The 23,341-nt window shown below is 41.8% G+C and overlaps 2 protein-coding genes across 6 annotated transcripts in view; one reads left to right on the top strand and one right to left on the bottom strand.

Annotated features, from left to right (window-relative positions):
* The first annotated feature begins 4,740 nt into the window (after positions 1-4,740).
* Positions 4,741-23,341, top strand: part of EIF2B2 (eukaryotic translation initiation factor 2B subunit beta) — a 31,802-nt gene continuing 13,201 nt past the window's right edge. Inside the window, exons 1-9 of one of the 4 annotated variants that reach the window (XM_060135899.1) lie at positions 4,742-4,988; positions 5,108-5,228; positions 5,369-5,517; positions 6,476-6,639; positions 7,697-7,792; positions 8,414-8,551; positions 8,689-8,861; positions 9,630-9,696; positions 10,994-11,553. In XM_060135899.1, coding sequence (XP_059991882.1) covers positions 4,826-4,988; positions 5,108-5,228; positions 5,369-5,517; positions 6,476-6,639; positions 7,697-7,792; positions 8,414-8,551; positions 8,689-8,861; positions 9,630-9,696; positions 10,994-11,113 — 1,191 coding nt within the window. In that variant the 5' untranslated portion in view covers positions 4,742-4,825 and the 3' untranslated portion in view covers positions 11,114-11,553. Of the gene's footprint in view, positions 4,989-5,107; positions 5,229-5,368; positions 5,518-6,475; positions 6,640-7,696; positions 7,793-8,413; positions 8,552-8,688; positions 8,862-9,629; positions 9,697-10,993; positions 11,554-23,341 lie in introns of those variants that run through there. The other 3 variants (XM_060135995.1, XM_060136096.1, XM_060136169.1) reach the window with 3 other exon arrangements.
* Positions 22,246-23,341, bottom strand: part of MLH3 (mutL homolog 3) — a 28,139-nt gene continuing 27,043 nt past the window's right edge. For both annotated transcript variants that reach the window (XM_060135488.1, XM_060135575.1), the window contains one exon: positions 22,246-22,648. In XM_060135488.1, the coding sequence (XP_059991471.1) occupies positions 22,526-22,648 (123 nt within the window). In that variant the 3' untranslated portion in view covers positions 22,246-22,525. The remainder of the gene's footprint in view (positions 22,649-23,341) is intronic.

The raw sequence follows: 23,341 nt of genomic DNA, 5'->3' as shown, positions 1-23,341 counted from the left end.
TTTTGCTTTTTTTTTTTTAATTGTCCTATTAAAGGTTTCAATTTACAATCCCACAGCAACATATGAGAATTGGGCAAAGTTTCTAAAAATACTCATATTTCAACATAAACTGCAGTCAAACAGTTGGTATCCTTAATATATAAATATATCTTATAAGTCAACTAGAAAAAATAAATACCCAAAATCAAGATGCTTTGGGCTGCAAATGACAGAAAATTCCAATTAAAATTATATAAGCAATAGAGAAATTTATCACTTCATATAATAAGAAGTCTAAAGGTAGGGCAACTTCTGAATTTGTCGATTTCACACAACTTTAAGAAAAAGGCACCACGATATATAGACTAATGGTGCAGGCTCTGAAGCTAGATTGTTGGGTTTACATCCCAACCCTTCCATTTACTGAGTGTGTGACACTGAGCAAGTTACTTATCTTATTTATGCCTTAGGTTCCTCTTTTAAAAATGGTTATATTAATAGTATCTGTCTCAAAGGATTGTTTTAAGGATGAAGAGTTAATATATGTAAACTATCCATTAAGTATTGACATTATCAAGAGTCTAGGTTCTTTCTGTTTTTCTGTTCTGAAATCCTCAGAATGTTAACATTATCCTCAGTCTTAAGACCTCATGGTCACAAGATAGCTGCATTAACTCTAGGAATCTCATCCAAGAAGTCCAGAAATAGAAGAGATTACGTAGTCTGTTTCTTTCTTAAGAACAGGGAAATCTTTCCAGGAAGTCCCAAACAGATTTTCCTTACATCTCACTAACTAGAAAGTGTGTTATTCTACACCAATCTGTAAAAAAAAAAAGTAGAATGGAATTACTATGATTGGCTTAGACCAATCAGGATTTATTCATAAGCTAAAACCACCTTCCCTGTGGGTAGAAACAAAACAAAATCAGTTATTTTTAACAAGGAAGAGAAAAATGGATATTGAATGAACAATCAGAATGTCTGCTATACATCATATTAGAAAAATGGGCAAACCACATGCACCAGTAATTCATAGGAGAAGCAATGCAAATGGTAAATAAACATGAAAAAGGCTCATCTTGATTAATGAGCAAAGGAATGAAAATTAAAAGGAGTTTCTGTATTTTCTCTACCAATTTGGCAATGATGAAAAAGAATGATAATCATCTACAGTAGTGACAAATATATAAGATGCCTAGGAATAAATTTTATACACAAGATGTGCAAGACCTAAATGGAGAAAATTTTAAAATTTTACTGGACAACATTAAAGAAGACCTAAATAAGAAGAGATATACACCACGTTCATGGATAGTAAGACTCAGTATCTTAAAGATGTCAATTGTCCTCAAATTGATATAGAGGTTTAAAGCAATGTCAGTCAAAATCTCAATACAGTGTTTTGGTTTTTGTTTTGAGAAATAGACAATTTATTTCTAAAATATCTATGAAAGAGCAAAGGCCCAAAACTAGTCAGGACACTCTTAAAGAAAGGAATATGGTAAGGGAGTTTTTCTTACCAGAGAGCAAGACTTAAAAAAAATAAGACAGTAATAATTAAGATAATGTAATACTGCCTCAGGGATAAGCAAATTTAGCAATGGAACAAAATACAGGGCCCCAAAACAGACTCACACAATATACAAACTTCACATAGTACAATGGTAGCACTGAAAATCACTGAAGAAAGAATGGAAAAAGAAAATAAAATTGGATCCCAGCTCTTACCCTACATAGAAAGTAATTCAAAATTATGTGTAAAGGCAATTTTTAAAATACAGGAGATTATCTTTATGCCTTTATATTAGGGAAGGATTTTCTAAATAAAACACAAAAAGCATTAACTATAAAAGACAAGATTGATACATTTAATCACATTAAAATCAAGAACTCTGTTCAAAGACATCTCAAAGTGAGTAAAAAGACAAGCCATAAACTAAGAAAAAAATTAGTATTCAGGATATACAAGGAACGCCTACAAATCTATTAGAAAAAGATTTTTTTTTAACCAAAAGCAAGTAGGTAAAAGACACAAGTAGATATTTCACAAAGCAGAAAAAACACATGGCCAATAAACATATGGAAAAAGAAAAAAAAGAACAACCTCATTAGTAATCAGGAAAACAAATTAAGATTCCAATGATATATCCTTTTATATCCACCTGATTCCACCCCCACCCCCCAAAATAGTTGATAATACCAAGTGTTGGTAAGCTAGAACTCTTTAAGCCCTACTGCAGGGAGCATAAATTGATTTAACCACTTTGGAATACTAGCACTATTTGTAAAGTTGAATGTTCACATAGCCTATGACCCAGCTGTTCCACTTGTAGGTATGCCAAGATATACAAAAGAATATTTATAGTTTATATTCTCTCACCCCCCAAAAAGATTGGAAACAACCCAAATATCTGTTGAAGGAAAATGAATACATAAATTGTGGTATAGTCACATGATGGAACATTACACAGCAGTGCAAACAAGAGAACTACAGATACATATAACAAGATGGATGAATTTTAGCAACATCATACTAAGTAAAAACAGCAACTTGTAGAAGATTACATTATAATACCATTTGTAAAAAAACTCCAAAACAAGCAAGATTAATCACTATGTTGTTTAGGAATTGTAAATATAAATTATTTTTTCATAAAGCAAAGGAATATCAATCAAAATTTAGTTTAGTGGTTATCCTTGGGTGTGGTAGAAGGCAGGGAAATGGGTTAGGAAAAGAGCACACACATTGATGTGATGGTACTGGTACTTTCTGTGTCTATGAATTTGAGATTTTTAGTTTTCAAGTTGACAGATGGGCCCATGGGTGTTCATTTTGTTGTCAAGTTTCATAACTTGCATATACATACGCACATATTCTTTTGTATGTATAAAATAGTACGTACCTTATTTTTTAACGGCTTTATACCTGGAAAAATAATGACAATATCCAAAATTGGCCAGAACATAAGTGCCAGCAAGCATGTAAACGCATAGAATTTTTTGGACATTTTAAACTTAACACACAGTAAAATTGACAAATATTTTATGGCTTTTGGGAGCTACTATGTTTTCAATCTTGGTTTCTGATTATTCATCAGTAGTATACAGAAATATGATAAATTTTTGTGTGTTGACCTTGTATCCTTGCTAAATTCATGTATTAGTTCTAGGAGGCTTTTTCTTATTATTGTTGATTCTTTGGGAATTTCTATGTAGACAATGATGTTTTCTGTTAATAGGGACAGTTTTCTTTCTTTCCAGTCTGTATGTTTTTAAAATTTCTTTTTCTTGCCTTATTGCACTGGCTAGATCTTTGAGTATAATATTAAATAAGAGTAGTGAGAGTGGACATCCTTGCCTTGTTCCTGATCTTAGAGAGAAAGCAGTCTTTCACCATAAAGTATGACGTTAGGTATAGGATTTTGTAGATGTCCCTTATCATGCTGAAGAATTTCCTTTCTATTGCTAGTTGTCTGAGAGGTTTTGTGTTTTTTTTTTTATATTCAATGGCTGTTGATTTTTGTCAAATGCTTCTTGCATCAATTGATATGATCCTGTGGTTTTACTTTTCAGAATATTAATATGGTTTCTCAAATTGATTTTTGAATATTAAAACAGCTTTGCATTCCAGGTTTAAATTCTACTTGATAATTATGCATTAATCTTTTATGTATTGATGGATTTGGTTTGCTAATAATTTGTTGCAGATCTTTGTATCTGCATTCATGAGGGACACTGGTCTGCAATTTTCTTTTCTTGTACTATCTTTGTCTGATTTTCGTATTGATATTTTTTTTGGAGGGCAATTTGTCAACTGTAACAACAGTCTTAGAAATGTGTGTGCCCAAGGACTTCACTTCTAAGAATTTATCTTAAGGAAATAGAGATTCTCATTACACACAGACTTTGGGTTCAGACACACCTGGATTTAAATATAAACGCATTCCCTTACTAACTGCTTAAGTTCTGTGGCTCTGTTTCCTGATCTGTAAAATGAGGATAAGAGGACCTACCTCACAGAGATGCATTAGATGAGACAATTCACACACAGTATCCAACACCTAGTAAGCTTTAGGTAAATGGTAGCTCTTGGTGTTATGTTATACTCTCTAGTCTCTGTAGTCTGTCCAGATGGAAGGATATCATCTTTGCTCCCATATTAACTCCCACTCTGAATCTCCTTATTGGTGGGTATTCGATCTCCTCATCCCCGATTCCTGTCTTATATTATGCGTGCTAGACGTTTAAAAGGAAAGGGCAAAGGCAAACAAACAAACAATATATATATTGTCCCTGCCGTCAGGGAGCTCAATCTATTAGAAAGACAGAGGCGCAAACGAACCAGTAACACGCAGTGTAACAGCATTATCATGGGGCGTCGGCCCATGGGGTAGCTGACCCTGGACGCACACTCTGAGCGTCTGTGTCTGGAGGCTGGGCCGTCACCGGAGCTGAGGGACCGGGAAAGAGGGCGGCAACTTCTCCAGCGTAGCCTCGGGTAGTGGTGGGGGTCGTTCAGACTGGCTGTTTCCACAACTGGTCTAGCCACCCTCTTGAGGCCTCACTTGCAAGGTCTTCAGCGTCTGAGGAAGCAAGAATGGTCACTTCCGGTCCTCCAACCTCGGAGGCGCGCGGACGCTCGGCCGTAACTGAACAACTCGAGCTCCAAGTCTCTGATTGGCTCTGGCAGGTGTGGGGGCGGGATGTGGCAGCGAGAGGCGTGGCCCTGCCGTCTCCCAAACTGGAGTCTTCCTCGCAGAGCGGAAGCCGACCTCTCCTGCCCCGGAAGTGCAAGTCTGGAGGTCGTGCAGGTGTGGATTCCGCCGGCGAGGCGGGTTTTTTCGAGATGCCGGGGGCTGAGGCCAAGGGCTCGGAGTTGTCCGAGAGGATCGAGAGTTTCGTAGAAGCACTGAAGCGGGGCGGCGGGCGGCACAGCTCCGAGGACATGGCCCGGGAGACCCTGGGGCTGCTGCGCCGGATCATCACGGACCACCGCTGGAGCAATGCAGGTGAGGCAGGCCTAGCTCCATCGCCTCCCTCGCCACTTTCCGTTTCCGATCCCCGGGCGGAAAGTCGCCCAGGCCCCACCGCGCCCTTGCCGCGCTTACCCTCTCTCTTTGGACGACAGGGGAGCTGATGGAATTGATCCGCAGAGAAGGCCGGAGGATGACGGCCGCTCAACCCTCAGAGACCACTGTGGGCAACATGGTGCGGAGAGTGCTCAGGATCATCCGGGAGGAGTATGGCAGGTCAGGCCCACGTCCTGGGCCGGGGGTTGGACCCAGTGACGCTTTTTACATGGAGCCTTTATTGGAGCTGAGCAGCTGTTGTTACCTTAATGACCACGTCTCTTCCCCACCTCCCTCTTTGGGTCTTGTTGCCTCCATAGACTCCACGGACGCAGCGACGAGAGCGATCAGCAGGAGTCCCTGCACAAACTCTTGACATCCGGGGGCTCGAGCGAGGATTTCCGCTCCCATTATGCTCAACTCCAGTCCAACATTATTGAAGCAATTAATGAGCTGCTTGTGGAACTGGGTGAGTCCTGATCCCTAGGTGGACAGGACAGGTGGCAGGCAGATGAGGGAACAGAAGACCCTGGAAGTTGTCATCAGCAGAGATGGGAGATTACCAGTCCTCTGGTGCTCGGAAGTTTGCCCTCATCCTGATTAGGAAGGGTTGGAATAGGTGGCAGACTAAGATAACCCTCTTTACATTTCCTTACAGACTAACCCCTTATCGACTGCAGATCTGCTGTGGCGGAGACTCTATTTGGGAGGAGCTTTATTTTTATTTTAAAGATGAACCCCCGAAAACCACAGTTGATAGACCCTCCTTCACTAAACTTCCTCTTGAATTTTTATACAGACACACATACACATATACATACACATACACATACACACAGGCCACCTTCACCCACTTGTCTATGTGACTCGGGAGAACTGTAGATACTTATTGCAATCAGCGTTCCCAGGGGAGGAAGAAGCCGAGTCTGTCTGTGCACTGAGCTGCTGCTTCCAAATCCACCCCCCCACCCCACCCCCAGTTTTTCTACCGTGACCTCCCTGTCAGTTGGAGGTGTTGTGGCCACCTTTTGGAGGAGGAGTTCTTTGGGGGGAAGCTCTGTTTACCCCACGCTCAGCACTTTAGAATTTCCCAAATTGGACCATTTCTTGCCTAAATTCATTGTCTTCATAGTCAATTGTAAAGAGCTGGTGTTGGGACCCGGCAGGGGCACAGGGAGTAAGTTGATGAATAGGGGTACTGCTGGGCAAGAGGGTAGGCTGAGAACTTGGGAGATGGAAGATCGTGGAGGAGCAGGGCTTTTAAGGAAAGGTGACATTCCACATTAAGTCCATTGACCACATGTTACGAGGGTCTGCTAGGTGGGCAGTCTAGAGAAGGGTGCACATCCCTTTCTGTTTTCTGTAGTGTCTGTCTGTGTTGTAGCATAGCAGTGTCATATTTTTCTTGAAAAACTGGCTTCTTGCAGAAGGGACAACGGAGAACATCGCAGCCCAGGCTCTGGAGCACATCCACTCCAATGAGGTGATCATGACCATTGGCTTCTCCCGAACAGTGGAGGCCTTCCTCAAAGAGGCTGCCCGAAAGAGGAAATTCCATGTCATCGTGGCAGAGTGTGCACCTTTCTGTCAGGTACGGGGACTGCTGGAGTTGCTAAGAAAAATTTAAAATAAGGAGAGAATAAAGGAGGGGTAGGTGGGCTCCATGCCATCTTTGAATTGATAAGCAAGGCACAGTGAAAAGACAAAGTAAAACACTAAGGGAATTTTCAAGTTCATCCTGTTAACATTCTTAAACATTGGTTTAGGAAAGTTGGGTGACATATTTTTCATACCATATAAAGAATGAAACCTTTGTTTTTAACCTTCAAGACCCAGTTTAGATATCATCTCCTCTGGGAAACTGTTTTTCACGGCTGTTCTTCTCCCCCTTCTCCCCAACCCTTCCAATAGTAAATGAATCAATTCTAGCTCTATACTACTTCCTACTTCAGTACCTCTATTATTATATCTATTACTGCATGTTAAAGTTTTATATATATATATGCCTCTCCTAAAAACTCCTTGAGAGAGTCAGCGGTATTCACTTCTGTAAAATAAAGGCTCAATAAATGTTTTCATAGAACTGGGTAAAAAAAGAAAAAAAAAATAAGAAAGTTGGGTGAGCTGCTAGGCCCAAGAAAAAAATAAATATTGGTTGTTTTAGGAATCAAAATAGGGTAAATTACCTTGAGGATGACTGATGCTTGGTCTAACCTCACTCAATCTTTAGGTAAATAATAGGTCTCCAAAAAAGTAAGTATGTAGGGAAGTATGTAAGGATGTAAGTATGTAAGGATGCAAAGGATGTAAATAATAGGTCTCCAAAAAAGGAAGTATGTAAGGATGCAAGTATGTAAGGATGCAAGGATGTTGTAAAATAATGAGCTAGGATCTGTCTTGTCAGCTCTGCTGGATTATGCAAGCAAGTCATATTTCCAGTTTTGTGGCTGTCCTAGTGCTGCTGGGGAGTAATAAACATTTATTAGAGTCCCCTGGGCTTCCTCCTGCTTCCCAGAGAATACCTACCAGATGAATTAGTTATCTGTTGGAAATTGCGCGTTGGATATGCCCAGTATCACAGAATCCCCAGAGCTCTTTCATTCTCTCTCACTCTTCCTCCCAGCATCAGCCTTTCTCTCCTATTGCAGGGTCATGAGATGGCAGTCAATTTGTCCAAAACAGGTATTGAGACGACTGTCATGACGGATGCTGCCATTTTTGCTGTTATGTCAAGAGTCAACAAGGTGGGTGTATTTAGGTTATAGTGTGTCGAATTCATGAAGATTATACTTCTAAAATGTTGGTTCTCCACCCCCACCCCACCCCTAATATCCATGAGAAGGGAGGAAAGTTTCTAGCACCTTTTAAAAATATATACATGGGCCTTTTTAATCTATTAACTGATTTTGTTTCCCCCTTTATCTGAATCATTATTCCTCACTTGGAGGAGCCTCATTTTGGTTAAAGCATTGAAAAGAATTAAGTGGGACTAAGGTAAGTGTGTCAGCTGCTAGGGATCTGGTAAAGGGCTGCTCACTTCTGCTCAGAGAGCTTGGCGGTGGAGGATGGTGGAAGAAAGGCTCCCTGCTTCTCAGGAGGTATGAAAGATAGATTTCCAGGAAAGACAGGGCTAAGAACAGTAGATATTGCAGTTTCCTGTCCTGTACTATGTTCATTCTTCCCTTGCGAACCCACTTTTATGCTAGAACTTGTGGTCTGAGCCTAGACTCCCTTTCCCTTGGGTGTACCAGCGTGTGACCCCCCAGTACACCAAGACTGAGGCTGAGCATTCCGGCTCTTGTGCCTAATGGCCTGTTTAGGGCTCTATTCCTAGGATGGCTAACATTTTCTTTCCTGTCCCAAAGGTGATCATTGGCACAAAGACCATCCTGGCCAATGGTGCCCTGAGAGCTGTGACAGGAACTCATACTCTAGCACTGGCAGCAAAACACCATTCCACCCCACTCATCGTCTGTGCACCTATGTTCAAGCTTTCCCCACAGGTATGTCTGTCTGTCTCCATCTGCTCTCTCATCTGTCTCTAGCCAACAGAAGGAAGTCAAGGTGTAGGTCTGAACTGTGGGCCTTCAACCTTATCACTCTGGGGCTTCTCTTTGTCTGCATTTACTCAATGGATTAGACCCAGTGGAGGCTGGAAAAAGCCACAGAAGTCTTGATCCAGGAAAAGCCATTGATAGTTACAACCTGTCAGCTTCAGGAAGTCAAAATTGTAAGGTCAGGACAATATGCAGTTGGGGAAGGCCCTTTGTTTACATTGCCACCACTCGCTGACACCATTTCTGAAAATGCCAAGTAAGTTGAAACTAGAAACATAGAATTGGTTTTATTTGTTCCAGGGACTGTCCTCTGTAGCCTGAATACAAGAAGTTACTAAGTGAAGAGCAATTTCACCAGTGATAGAAACTACTTGCTTTGAACATATCAGCCTATCTATAGGTGTCTACGTTTTTAAAAATTGAGGTGAAATTCACATAACATACAATTAACCATTTAAAGTTGTATAGTTCAGTGGCATTTGCTACATTCACAGCATTGTGCAACTACCACTCTCTAGTTTCAAAACTTTTTCATCATCCCAGAAAAACACTCTGTACCTATTGAGTAATCACTCCCTATTCCTCCTTCTCCCCATCTCCTAGTAATTGCTAATCTGCTTTCTGTCTCTATGGATTTGCTTATTTTTGATATTTCACATAAAAGGAGTCATACAACATGGACCCTTTTGTTTCTGATTTCTTTCACTTAGCATAATGTTTTGGGGCTTCATCTGAGTTGTAGCACAGTACTTTGTTCCTTTTTGTGGCCGAATAGTATTCCATTGCATGGATATACCACAATTTAATTATCCATTCATCTGTTGATAAGCATCTGAGTTATTTCTACCTTTTGGCTTTTGTGAATAATGCTGCTGTAAGCCTTTGTAATCAAATGTCTGTGGATGTATGTTTTTTATTTCTCTTGGGTGCATACCTAAAAGTGGAAGTGTCAGATGAGCTGACACTCTCTTTTTTTTTCTTTTTCCCTAATTCTTTTTTTTCTTTTTCCCTAATTCTTTTCCAGTTCCCCAATGAAGAAGATTCATTTCACAAGTTTGTGGCTCCTGAAGAAGTCCTGCCTTTCACAGAAGGTACAGAAGTTGCTTGAATGTATGCGGCACACGCGCTTGTGTGTTTTGGGTTTTTGTGTATGTGTGTTTCGGTCTTTTGGTTTTGGTTTTGGTGGCCAATGGGATTGAATGCCGTCAGGTTGTGGTTTTTTTATCATACTTCTTGTGGGGACTGTTCTCTTTAGCAGCTTAGAGTGCTTGGGGTCCTGATCTAGTCGATGTTCATTTTCTTCTAAAACTAATATATTTTAGCTGCGTTATTGGGGCCATGGCGGGTTGGATCACCCAGCACTGACTGGGTTTGGCCTTGAAAGTTCTTTGAGACACAGGCGACAACCCAATGAGAAAATGTTCTTGTTTTCGGCTGCTGCAGGGAGTCATTTTGGTAACGTGACTGCCAAAGAAAGCAGGCTCTGAAATGTTACTTCTGAAACTCGCCTGTAGCCTGGACACCTTTGTGTGTTGGGGTCCATTTCTCTCACATATTCTGAAGGCAGCTTTGCTCAGTGAGCCTGCTGCCTCATCAACAGTTCGCATGGGCTTTAACACCCTCCTGGAGCAAAGCATAGTACTTGGGGTGCTGATTCTTCTTGGAAATTGAATAACTTCACCATTTATCCAAACATTCATTCTTTCAAGAAATATTTATGACTATTGAGTACCCACTGTGTATCCAACACTATTTCAGGCACTAGGGATATAACAGTGAATAACATAGATAGGCCCTGCTCCCCCAGAGTTTACATTATGTTGCAAAAGACAGACAAGAATATGTCAGGTCATGGGATGTTTTAGGAAGAAAACAAATACGAAGGATGAGATGGAAAGTGACGAGGGGACTACCTTAGTCCGGGGAAGGGACTTAATGAGATGGCATTTCAGCTGAGTCCTGAAGGAATACAGCCTGCTATGTGAAGATGAAGGAAAGAGTTTTCCAGGTGTTGGTGCAAAGGGCCTGATTTAGGTACATGCTTAGCCAGTTGGAAGAACATGGCCATGTGGCTAGAGAGTAATGAGCAAGAGAGAGAGTAATATGAACTATAATTAGTGTAGTGTGGTGGCGAGGGGCCAGATCTTGAAGGTTGCAATCCCAAATTTGAATATTATTCTAAGGGTTATCTATGGAAAGGCATTAGACAGTTATAAGCATAGGGTGTATCATGATCTGAAGTCATCTCTTCTGGTTTGTATGTTGCTGCAGTTTCCCTTCCTTAGGGTGGCGAGTGTACTTGCATTACTGAGCCTAGAATCTATAAGGTACTTAATTATTAGAACAGGAGCCTTGGTTTTATCTTTCGCTCATGTGATTACCTTTCAGGGGACATCTTGGAGAAAGTCAGTGTTCATTGCCCTGTGTTTGACTACGTTCCCCCAGAGCTCATTACCCTCTTTATCTCCAACATTGGTGGGAATGCACCTTCCTACATCTACCGCCTGATGAGTGAGCTCTACCATCCTGATGATCATGTCCTATGACCACCACTCGTCCTAAGCAGAAGCTGCTTAGGCAAACACAGAATGGAGTGGAGACTTCAGTGCCACGGCTGAAACACATCTTCCTTGTAATGGGGGAGTGATCTGGAGTCAAGCTGAGAAAACTTGATACTGATACTGTTCCCCACCGTTTCAGTCATCCTATAACCAGGATGCAATCCAGGATGATTTTTTGCCTTTCAGGTCTCAACAGAGCAGCAGGGCTTGACCTATTGATTTTGTAGCCTCTTAGTGACTTGGGGCGTCTGTTTCAGGAACTTAAACTTTCTGGTTCAGTGGTGTGTTAAACACAACACTGCAGACCTTGGTGGGCTACAGGTTTTTGCTCAGAAATGACTACCACGCCTTTTCTGAGGCTGTGCCAATAAAGGCTGCTCGAAGGTTCCTGAGTTGGTTTATTTACTGTCCTACTCTGACTGAAGCGCCTGCAACAGCAGAAGCAGAGCCCTTTGGTGTTTTCATAGAGGGCAATAATCAGAGGTAACAGCCTAAAACAGAAATGCAGATGAAAGTGTTTATGATTCCTTTATAATTGACTGGAATTCATCCCAAACAACTTGTTAATAATCCAAGACAATGGTTCCAAAATCACTGATCATCAGAATCATCTGGGAGTTTGAGAAAATATACAATCCCAGACCTACTGCATCTGATCTCTGGGATGGCACATGGGAATCTACTTAGAGTGCCCCAGAAAAGGACGCCCTCATGTACTGTTAATAGGATTGTAAATTGGTACAACCTTTTCCAGGGCAATTTTGAGTCTTCTAGAATTATTTTTACAAGCACACAAAGACACAGACAAGAATGTCCATTGTAGCAGCTGTAATGTCACAGCCTAAGTGTCCAGCAATATAGCATTTTGTATTCTGTTAGTTAAAAACAAGACAGGTTTTAAAATAAGTATGATGTACCATGGAACATTATGTATACACTGCAACAGAGGTTTCTAAGGGTGGCTTGAGATCAGTGTCTGGATTAGACATTTTAGATGGTTCATCTAGTATTTAATTTGAATTATTTACCAGTATTTTAAAATCTGGAGGTTACACATTAAACAAATTCAGATTTCTTGCTACTCCTGAAGATTTGGCAACTCTGGGCCCACATTACCAAATGGCAGCATTTGGCTATAGTTGGGTAGCTTCTAATTCCATTAAATGGAAAACGCCCAGTTTTCTGCTGTTCCAAGCCATGTCCACTAAACTCATTTATGTTGTCTGCCGAACCCTCGTAGGCATCTGAGTGGTGACCCTTGTGTTAATGAATGGGATAGATTTGTAAGCAAGTCTGTTTTATATTCTGTATAAAACCAAAATCAAGCTGGGAAAACAAGCTGCAGAGCAATCTACATGATATGACCCTAACTAACTTCCTTAAAACAAAATATATGCATGCATAGGCTAAAAGTCTGGAAGAATAACACCAAACGGTGGCAAGAAGGAGGACAGCTTCTAATTTTATTTAGTGTGTTTGTATATTGTTTCTATTTTTTATGTGTACTACTTTAGTAATTATGATTTCAAAAAGTCTCCCCAGGTTATCCAGATGATCTGGATGCCATGTTTGGGAAGTTTGGTCCAAAACAGGGGTCCAAGGTCCACTGAGTGTGCAGGGGGAACCCCCTGGGATGCTTGTCACAAGCCAGCCTCCTGCCTCTTGCAGCAGTGTCTATGAGGTATGGGAGGAAGTTCTAGGAATCTGCATGTTTAACAAGCAACCCAAGGGATTTTAACAGGGCATTTGATAACCTTGTTTTGATAAACGCTGGCCAGAGGTAGACATGAGGGAAAGGGCTCTACTCTCTGTTAGCTACTTGACATGGGCAGATCTTTTCCTTAGGATTCTTATCTTCCCTGAGACAGGGAAGAAGCAAGACTGAAGAGGGTCAGTCTAAAGGACTGACCTAAAAGCTCTCTGACACAGAAGAGCCTGGCTCACTTAGGTCTCTGTCAGTTATTTCTTAAAGCATCTAAGACCCCACGCTTTCTCAGTGAAGTGGCTTATAGCTACCAATTTCGAGCAATTGTCTCCTCTGAAGGCACCAGTTCTTGACGGCAGCTCACTTGGGTACGACCATGTGCTCTGGGGTAAGAGCAGCAGTGAGTCAAGGAACTTAAATCTGTTTCTGGCTCCAAAAGTGCTTTATGATACTTGTCCTTTGTGCATCTTGGTCCCTGGGTCTAAAATTAGCACCAACATCCTGCCCAGGCAGAACTGAGATGGACGAAGTTTACCAGGGTAGAGGCTGTCTCTTTGGTCAACACTTACAGTGCCTAGAACAGAACTGCACAAATGCGTACTCTTTAGAACCTCAGTCAAGTAAATCCCACAAAGCTGTTTATATGCCTGGTTTTTCTATTTCTCTCTCTCCCTTTTCCCAGTTGAGGAAGAGTAAATATTGGAAAGGGAGAACCTGATCTGAACAGGGAGAAGCTAAGGTGTTTGTGTCAGCTTCCTACCTTATCAGCCTTTGTTTGGGCTTGCCTCTCACCCCTGCTTTTGCAGCAGAATCCAGAAGCTCATTTAAAAACTGTTGTAGCTTGGAAAATTAATAGAGGATTACATGGACGTGGAAGTCTTCCTGAATATGCTTAATAAACCAAGTTAGATCACTTACTCAATACAGTTGTAAAGACGCTTTTTCCCACGGTTTATGTCTTCCAATTTGGACGGAGGGCAGGAAAGGCACAATTCCTGGAACTCAAATAAGGAATAGAAATTCCCAACATAGCCTCTTAAGAGAAGTCTCTGAAAAATACTCTACCAAGAAAAACTGAAGTGTAAAGTGATACCTCAAAGAAAAAAATGCCGTTACTCGTAAGATCATAAGTTTCACAGATATGCTTCAAAGCCATTTCTCAAAGTAATCTGTTGCAGCAGTCTTTGGGTTTATGAAGGCTGCCAGGCTCACAGTTCCACCATTGAGCTCAATGACTCTGTAATACCACATATGTAGAACTCAGTACATCAGAATGCTTTGCCATAAAGATAGTACCAGATGGTGATGTAATTATTGTAAAGGCCTACACTATCCACCTGTCCTTGCAAAAACTCCCTCTGCAGACATGCATCTAGTTGACACAAAGGAGCTATTTTGAAATGTGGTTTGGAAATGTTTTTTTATCTCTGCTTTGGATTATCCTTTCATTCACCAAACAGTTGTTCCAGGATGTTGTGCAATGGCTAAGTGATTACAACCAATAAAGAGCTATAGTCTAAGCTTTCAGTCTTCACAACACACAGCAGAGGGCTGCCTTCAAACCTAACCACACTTGAAACGACGATCGCCTAATGTTTAAATTAAATATTGTGCTGACGAGAAGGGGCCTTTCAGTAGTGTTTTTGCAGGCATGTTAGTTACATTTATTTATTTTATAAATTTATTTATTATTTATTTTTGGCTGTAGGTCTTCGTTGCTGTGTGCGGGCTTTCTCTAGTTGTGGTGAGCGGGGGCTACTCTTCATTGTGGTCCACGGGCTTCTCATTGTCGTGACTTCTCTTGTTGTGGAGCACAGGATCTAGGCGCACAGGCTCAGTAGTTGTGGCACACGGGCTTAGTTGCTCCGCGTCATGTGGGATCTTCCTGGACCAGGGCTCGAACCCATGTCCCCTGCATTGGCAGGCGGATTCTTAACCACTGCACCACCAGGGAAGTCCCTACTTACATTTAGAATTAAGACCTGCCTAGAGAAGAAGGAAGCTACTTAAAAACTTGACAAGATTCCAAAGATTCATAATTTATATGTAAAATTCTGCAGTTAACTACTATAAAAGAGAGGTCATGAAATACTTAAGTAATGATAAACTAATAGCAGTAGCTAACTCCAAACTACCATTTTTTTTCTTTTTTGATCTATTGGATGCTCCTTAGAGCAAGTTGTTTAGTCAGGCAAGTTGTACAGGGAAAGTCTGGCCAAATCCAGCTTCTTCACACCGCTACTTGAGTCATGCTAGCTTGCTGGTTCGATAGATGGAGACACTCAGATGTAAGACACTCAGATTCCCACAGGCTTTGATCAGGTTGCCTGAACTTTATCAGATGTTTCTGGATAAGATTGAGTGCTCTGTGACAAATGGGCATGGGATGAAAGTGATTCAAGGTCTTGAAAAATCCTAAACCATAAGATAACTTCTTTTTTCTTTATCTCTTCCATAATTTCTGCCTCAATACATTTAGAAGGGACTCACTACATGTTACTGAATGATAAATAAATGAATAAATGGAGAGATACAAGGAAGGAAGTGTTTATTTCATGCAGATTATCCAGATTTTTGGTTTCCCAGACTTTCTTTTCCTCTCTTCTGAGCCCACCTTTTTGCCATCTCACTGTTGATGAGCAACTTCAGCTGAGAAGGGGTGAAAATTGGCACGATATACAGTGGCAAACATACCAGTCAGTTCTCATTGTTAGCTTGCTTTTGTGAAGGGTTTTGATGGAAGGAGGTGCACTTCAGTGGAAAACAGGTAGGGAGAGTCTAGTTCTTTGTGCCAGAAACTGCTCTTCCCTTCCTTCAGATACGCCGGTACTGGCCCCCACCTGAAGCTCGGGCTGAGCCTGGTCGTCAGTGCTGTCTAGGAACTGATGGGCTGCATCTGTTCTTACTTGGCATGGCTTCCTCAGCCCCCTGCACATCTCTAGAACTTGGCCTTGGGCCCCTTCCTGCTCTGACCTGTTATGGTTGCCTTGTTGTTTTTATGATCTGTTAGGCTCAGATCCCAGCTGTTCATTTGTGTCTGACCTTTTGCCTTGCTCTGACGTCTGGTTGCTAGACCCTCTCCGTTCTCAACTACTCATGGAGTTCCAGATCCCCAGCTGGGTTCTGGACTTTGCCCTAGCCCCCTCCCCAGACTCTCCTTTTCCTTCTAGCCTACATTCTAAGCTTCGCCTTAAGCTTTTCTGATACTAGCTCCTATTGCCATCTATATAGCCTTAATTCTGACGGTAGAATTGTTAATTTCCATTTATTTCAATAATAAAGACATAGCTGTAACTCAGGGTGATCCCTACACTTAGAGGAAGTTACCTAGTCTATCATTAGTTTCCTTGTCTCTCTCTCTGACTGAAGCTAAGCTTCTTGAAGGTATGCACCTTTATTTCTCAATACAATTCTGATGAGTGTTACTGACAAAGGAACTCGTTAAGAATGGCTTCGTTACACATCTCATCTCTCAAGTTAACAAAGCCTCCGCTAACCAGAATCAAGTACAGTTAAACCACTAGGTTTACAAACTGATAAATCCCTAATAAATTAAAAAGATATAGGGCAGTGTGGGTAATGATGGGAATGTGTGCAGTGTGAAGTCCTACAGACCTGGGCTGGAATTCTCCCTCTCAGCAAACCGGTTAACATCTCTGAGGTTTAGTAGTCTCACGGCAAGAGAGAGATACTAGTTTCCTAAGAGGACCGTTGTAAGGATTAGAGATCATGTATACAAGGCATTTGGTATATAGTGAGCCCTCAGTAAATGGAATCTAGTATCAGGACTTCCCTGGTGGTCCAGTGGTTAAGAATCCACCTTCCAGTGCAGGGGATGCAGGTTCGATCCCTGGTCAGGAAACTAAGATCCCATATGCCGCGGGGCAACGGAGCCTGTGTGCCGTGACCACTGAGCCTGCACGTTCTGGAGCCCACATACCACAACTAGAGGAGCCCGTGACAAAGAGCCCGTGTGCCACAACCGGGACCCGACACAGCCAAATAAATAAATAAACATTAAAAATAAAGTAACATCTTTAAAAAAAAATGGTAGCTAGTATTCTTGTTCTTGGAGCCAGAAAACTTGGATACCACTCTCAGCTTTACTTATTAGCTATGTGATCTTAGAGAATATTTTTCAAACTTACTTTCCCACTTTGTAAAATGGGGAGAATAATACCACCTTACCTCATGGGTTGCCAAGAAATTCAAATAAGTTATGCAAATATTATTTGTAAACCTTAAAACACCATATAGGTGTTAATGATTACCGTCATGTGTTTGAAGATTAAATGTATCTCTGCTCTTATGGCACCTGAGTTAAAAAACAAAACAGAATGAAACAGAACCCTGACAGGCAATAAAAGCAATGTTAGATATTTTTGGCTAATTGGTTGGTTTTATGCTGATACATGCTACTGAGTTCATAAATTATTAAGATAGGATAATTATCTCTTGCATTGCTAGAGTCAGGCTGGGCAGGATGATTGGTTACATGATTTTTGGAGAACTTTTTCTAGTCCTCTGCTCTTCTCAAGAACACAGGGGTTTGAGATTATTAGCAAGACCTTGTGAAATCACACCCCATCACCCTAATATAAGAGGTATCGTAACGCTTTTTTTTAATCGTACAGATTGGTCTGACCTAAAAAGATTTTTAAAACTCCTGGGACAGCTGACCTCCATGTAGCTCTGGAGAGGGGAGACAGAGGTCCAGAGGCCACGGCACCCCACCGGGCCTGGAGGCTGAGCCCCTGAAAATACCCTCCTTTCTAAGGCTAGCCCTCCCAGTCTGTGAAACCACTTATACGTATTTAGAAGAATAAAGGCCAGTGGTGCCTATTCTTCAGGGTTCCAATTACGTAATTCTACAAGGATCTACGAGGATCCCCTTGAAAACCAGTGAAGGCTTTCCCTAAACCTTCTGTGAATGCACTACTTCATCACTCCCGTAAGATTCACTGCAGGGCTGCCGGCAAACGAATTTTCTCCCGTAAGCACAAATTTGTTTCCTGTATTAAAAAACGAAGAAAATCATTCCATTTGCTACAAAGACCAGTGGGAGCAGGCTGGTCAGGAAATACAAAAGTAGATATTCTCATTGCAACATCTTTCTCATTGTATGGCATCCCAGATGCAAAAAACATTACCTGCTGTTTTTTTGCTTTTTTTTTTCTTTTATAGGACTTTAGTCTTTTGAGTCTTAGTAACCAGAAATCAAGTCATCTAAAAAGGTAGGGGGAGTACGGATTAAGAGTGGCATAACAAGCATCTGCAGAAAGATCAGTCCCGGTCCCAAATGAAGTTATGAGGCCATTAGTTAGGCATACTGTAATGCAACCAAGATACAATTGGAAAGGGACCAAAGTAACATTTATCTCCTGAAAAAGTGTAGAGAATACATCTGGCTAGGTTGAAAGAATAAATGCTGCATTTTTGATATGAAGATTGCTTTCACATAGATACTTAAGTACAAAAAAATGTTTTCTAAAACAAGTTCATAGTACTTTCACCATTTTACTGGTTTGGGATATGAACAATATCAGTCTCTGAAAGGAGGTTTATTTATTTTCTTGTCTTACATTCTTTTATTTTTTACATATATGCAAATATGTTTTATGTACAATAATTGGTTCTACCAAATCATTAGACCAAGACATTCTATTGGTAATCTTCCCCAAAATAGATTCAGGTGAAATCAGATATTCGTGCATTTCGTGGACTACCAGAACTTGAGACTTCATTATTGATTTCAGTTTTGAGATCATATACATAATTCAAAATATACATGAACTGGGTTAAGGTGATAAATGTGGGCTGAAAGAAACCACAGGATTCAGAACAATTAAACTGTGTATTTTGCTGGCATTTGAGCCACACTGTGAACAGCACATGTGTGTATCCCATAGTTCTTTTACTGTGGGAGAGGGGAAGCAAACAGCTGATACGACCTGGCAGAGGCTTCTTCACCAAGGGCTCCTTTCTTCTCCGCCTCTGCCCCCTTGGGTTCTTGTTTCCCTGTGTCATCCGCCAGGGCGGCCTGGGCTGCACCTTCAGCCAGCAGGGAACAGTGCAGCCACAGGAGGAAGGAGAGTTCCTTGGCTATGCCCGTGTTTTGTTTTTTTAAAAAATTAATTTATCTTATTTATTTTTGGCTGCGTTGGGTCTTCGTTGCTGCGCGCGGGCTTTCTCTAGTTGCGGCGAGCGGGGGCTACTCTTTGTTGCGGTGCACGGGCTTCTCATTGCGGTGGCTTCTCTTGTTGCAGAGCACAGGTTCTAGGCGTACAGGCTTCAGTAGTTGTGGCTCGCTGGCTCTAGAGCACAGGCTCAGTAGTTGTGGTGCACGGGCTCTAGAGCGCAGGCTCAGTAGTTGTGGCGCATGGGCTTAGTTGCTCCGCGGCATGTGGGATCTTCCTGGACCAGGGCTCGAACCCGTGTCCCCTGCATTGGCAGGTGGATTCTCAACCACTGCGCCACCAGGGACGTACCTATGTCCGTGTTTTGTTTTTTTTTTCTTTTTAAAGGAATTTTACCTTTTATTTATTTATTTATTTTTATTTATTTATTTATTTATTTATTTATGGCTGTGTTGGCTCTTCGTTTCTGTGCGAGGGCTTTCTCCAGTTGCGGCAAGTGGGGGCCACTCCTCATCGAGGTGAGCGGGCCTCTCACTATCGCGGCCTCTCTTGTTACGGAGCACAGGCTCCAGACGCGCAGGCTCAGTAATTATGGCTCACGGGGCTAGTTGCTCCGCGGTATGTGGGATCTTCCCAGACCAGGGCTCGAACCCGTGTTCCCTGCATTGGCAAGCAGACTCCCAACCACTGCGCCACCAGGGAAGCCCTATGTCCGTGTTTTGATGGTCAAGTCTTCCTCTGCCGGTTCCCTTTTACCCACGGGGTGGCTCACCGGCTGGAGGCAATCGGAGCCACAGCCAAATCTTAAACCTGGCGCTCGTCCCCTTTTCATCCACTTGAATCTGGAATTTCATTACGTCACCATGTGTACAGCCCCCACAAATCCAGTCCCAACATGTTTAGATGTCTTGTCAAGGGACCCGTTTCTAGAATTTTCATATGATCAACAAGCTTGTGACAGAGCGGGGCTGGAGCTGACAGCTCCTCACGTGGGCAGGCGGAGGCTCCGGAGCTGCGTGCCACCTGGGGCGCCAGCTCCAGCCACCGCCCCTTGTGGGCTTGCACCTGCCTGAAGGGTTTTTTTGTTTTGTTTTGTTTTGAACATCTTTATTGGAGTATAATTGCTTTACAATGGTGTGTTAGTTTCTGCTTTATAACAAAGTGAATCAGTTATACATATACATATGTTCCCAGATCTCTTCCCTCTTGTGTCTCCCTCGCTCCCACCCTCCCTATCCCACCCCTCTAGGTGGTCACAAACCACCTAGCTGATCTCCCTGTGCTATGCGGCTGCTTCCCACTAGCTATCTATTTTACGTTTGGTAGTGGATGTATGTCCATGCCACTCTCTCACTTTGTCACAGCTTACCCTTCCCCCTCCCTGTGTCCTCAAGTCCATTCTCTGGTAGGTCTGTGTCTTTATTCCTGTCTTACCCCTAGGTTCTTCATGACTTTTTTTTCTTAGATTCCATATATATGTGTTAGCATACGGTATTTGTTTTTCTCTGACTTACGTCACTCTGTATGACAGACTCTAGGTCCATCCACCTCACTACAAATAACTCAATTTTGTTTCTTTTTATGGCTGAGTAATATTCCATTGTATATATGTGCCACATCTTCTTTATCCATTCATCTGCGGATGGACACTTAGGTTGCTTCCATGTCCTGGCTATTGTAAATAGAGCTGCAGTGAACACTGTGGTACATGACTCTTTTTGAATTATGGTTTTCTCAGGGTATATGCCCAGTAGTGGGATTGCTGGGTCGTATGGTAGTTCTATTTGTAGTTTTTTAAGGAATCTCCATACTGTTCTCCATAGTCGCTGTATCAATTTACATTCCCACCAACAGTGCAAGAGTGTTCCCTTTTCTCCACACCCTCTCCAGCATTTATTGTTTCTAGATTTTTTGATGATGGCCATTCTGACTGGTGTGAGATGATATCTCATTGTAGTTTTGATTTGCATTTCTCTAATGATTAATGATGTTGAGCATTCTTTCATGTGTTTGTTGGCAATCTGTATATCTTCTTTGGAGAAATGTCTATTTAGGTCTTCTGCCCATTTTTGGATTGGGTTGTTTTTTTGTTATTGAGCTGCATGAGCTGCTTGTAAATTTTGGAGATTAATCCTTTGTCAGTTGCTTCATTTGCAAATATTTTCTTCCATTCTGAGGGTTGTCTTTTGGTCTTGTTTATGGCTTCCTTTGCTGTGCAAAAGCTTTTAAGTTTCATTAGGTCCCATTTGTTTATTTTTGTTTTTATTTCCATTTCTCTAGGAGGTGGGTCAAATAGGATCTTGCTGTGATTTATGTCATAGAGTATTCTGCCTATGTTTTCCTCTAAGAGTTCGATAGTTTCTGGCCTTACATTTAGGTCTTTAATCCATTTTGAGCTTATTTTTGTGTATGGTGTTAGGGAGTGTTCTAATCTCATACTTTTACATGTACCTGCCCAGTTTTCCCAGCACCACTTACTGAAGAGGCTGTCTTTTCTCCACTGTATATTCTTGCCTCCTTTATCAAAGATAAGGTGACCATATGTGTGCAGGTTTATCTCTGGGCTTTCTATCCTGTTCCATTGATCTATATTTCTGTTTTTGTGCCAGTACCATACTGTCTTGATTACTGTAGCTTTGTAGTATAGTCTGAAGTCAGGGAGCCTGATTCCTCCAGCTCCATTTTTCGTTCTCAAGATTGCTTTGGCTATTCGGGGTCTTTTGTGTTTCCATACAAATTGTGAAATTTTTTGTTCTAGTTCTGTGAAAAATGCCAGTGGTAGTTTGACAGGGATTGCACTGAACCTGCAGATTGCTTTCCAAAGCTGAAGGGTTTTAAGGAGGCAATAAAACAAAGAACGAGGAGCAGTGCTTTATAGTTGCTCTATTCCATCCTGGTCCTTGCTTCTCTTTGTCAGCCGTTTTTATCCTTAAAATAATCCAACTATAGGCCTGGTGGAAGACTACCCAGCACGTTTTTAATGAGCATGGAGAAACTCTTTAAGGCTGAGATACAGAATGTAAAGCAGCAGCAGAGGGAAGTGGAGGAGGCTGGGGGGGGAAGGAGGGGCTGTGGGAGCAGGCTGTGGGAGGTCTAGGGAAGGCAGGCTTGACCCCTGGGAGTTCAGCCTCAGGTAGATCACATCAGTGCAAACTATGAGGCTGGAAAAAAATTGCAAAACAAAACCAAAAAACCCCATCCCATCCCCCCAAAATCCCACAAACAACCAGACAATCAAACAATTAATCACTAGATTTTATCCCCAAATAAATTACAAAAAGTAGATATTATAGGGCAACCTCCAGTGTCCATGGATGCCAATGAATGAACTGTCTTTAGGCTTGAATTCCATCTGGCTACTTAACTGGAGGGATCATCTGCTCAGGGAAGGTGGAGATGCTGATTGGTGCCCTGGGCCCATTCAGTCAAGACCTTGCCAGTGCCTGCTGCTCACAGTCTCTGCCCAGAGGCCTACAGTCAGCATCCCTTTGGTTCCTTAGAGACAATAATTCTGTTCTCATGGCAGCTCACAAGGAGGCGCAGATGCCTGCAGGCTTTGCCCTGTATCACATCCTTCTGCTTTTCCAAAGAGATGCCAGGCCTGAGCCATTCTGCGAAGTTTAGCAAGATTGGGTTTAATCTATGGGAAGAAAGAGAATAACTCCAGTTAGCAGTATGAAAAGCCAAGGAACATATAAGTATTTCCTAATTATGGCTACTCAAATCAGTTTTGATTTCTAATTTCTGGATTGGGAAAGGATTATAGATTTCCTTAGGATAAATGGGACTTAAAACTCAGTCTAGAGGCACATCTGTTTGGGAATGGAGACAAAACTTTTTTCATTTTTTTCACTGTCATATGAAACAAAAAGTTCTTAATGGAGTAAAATGTACTAGATGAGTCAGAAAACATTATCACCTGAAAACTCCATGCAATAAAAGACTTTATAGCCCTTGACAGGAAAGGTAAGCAAAATAAAAGATTTTGGAAAGTGGCAACATAGACATTCCTATGATGCTCTCACGTTCTGTTTCATTTAAGATTATAACAAGGACAGAAAATGCTCTTTAGTTTAAACCACTCGGTGCCTTTATTGCATTATCCACATCATTGTTCCTGGACTGCTGAGCAATCAGGGCCAAAGCATAATGTGAAATGTCCTAAGCTTGGTTTCCTGCCTGAAGGTCCTCAAATCGTTATTCTAGAGATCCCTGGAGATGGCTACCATTTCCAGTAAGTACTATCAAGCAACTGGCTGTTTCGGCTACATTTGCCAGCAGTGAATTTGCTGTGTTTCTACCAACCTTCTGTGGCCCCAGAGAGAACTTCTGC

Source organism: Lagenorhynchus albirostris, chromosome 1 (assembly GCF_949774975.1).
Source record: "Lagenorhynchus albirostris chromosome 1, mLagAlb1.1, whole genome shotgun sequence".
Classification (NCBI taxonomy): domain Eukaryota; kingdom Metazoa; phylum Chordata; class Mammalia; order Artiodactyla; family Delphinidae; genus Lagenorhynchus; species Lagenorhynchus albirostris.
Note: the sequence above shows the minus strand (reverse complement) of the source record. Positions and strands in the feature narration are given on the sequence as shown.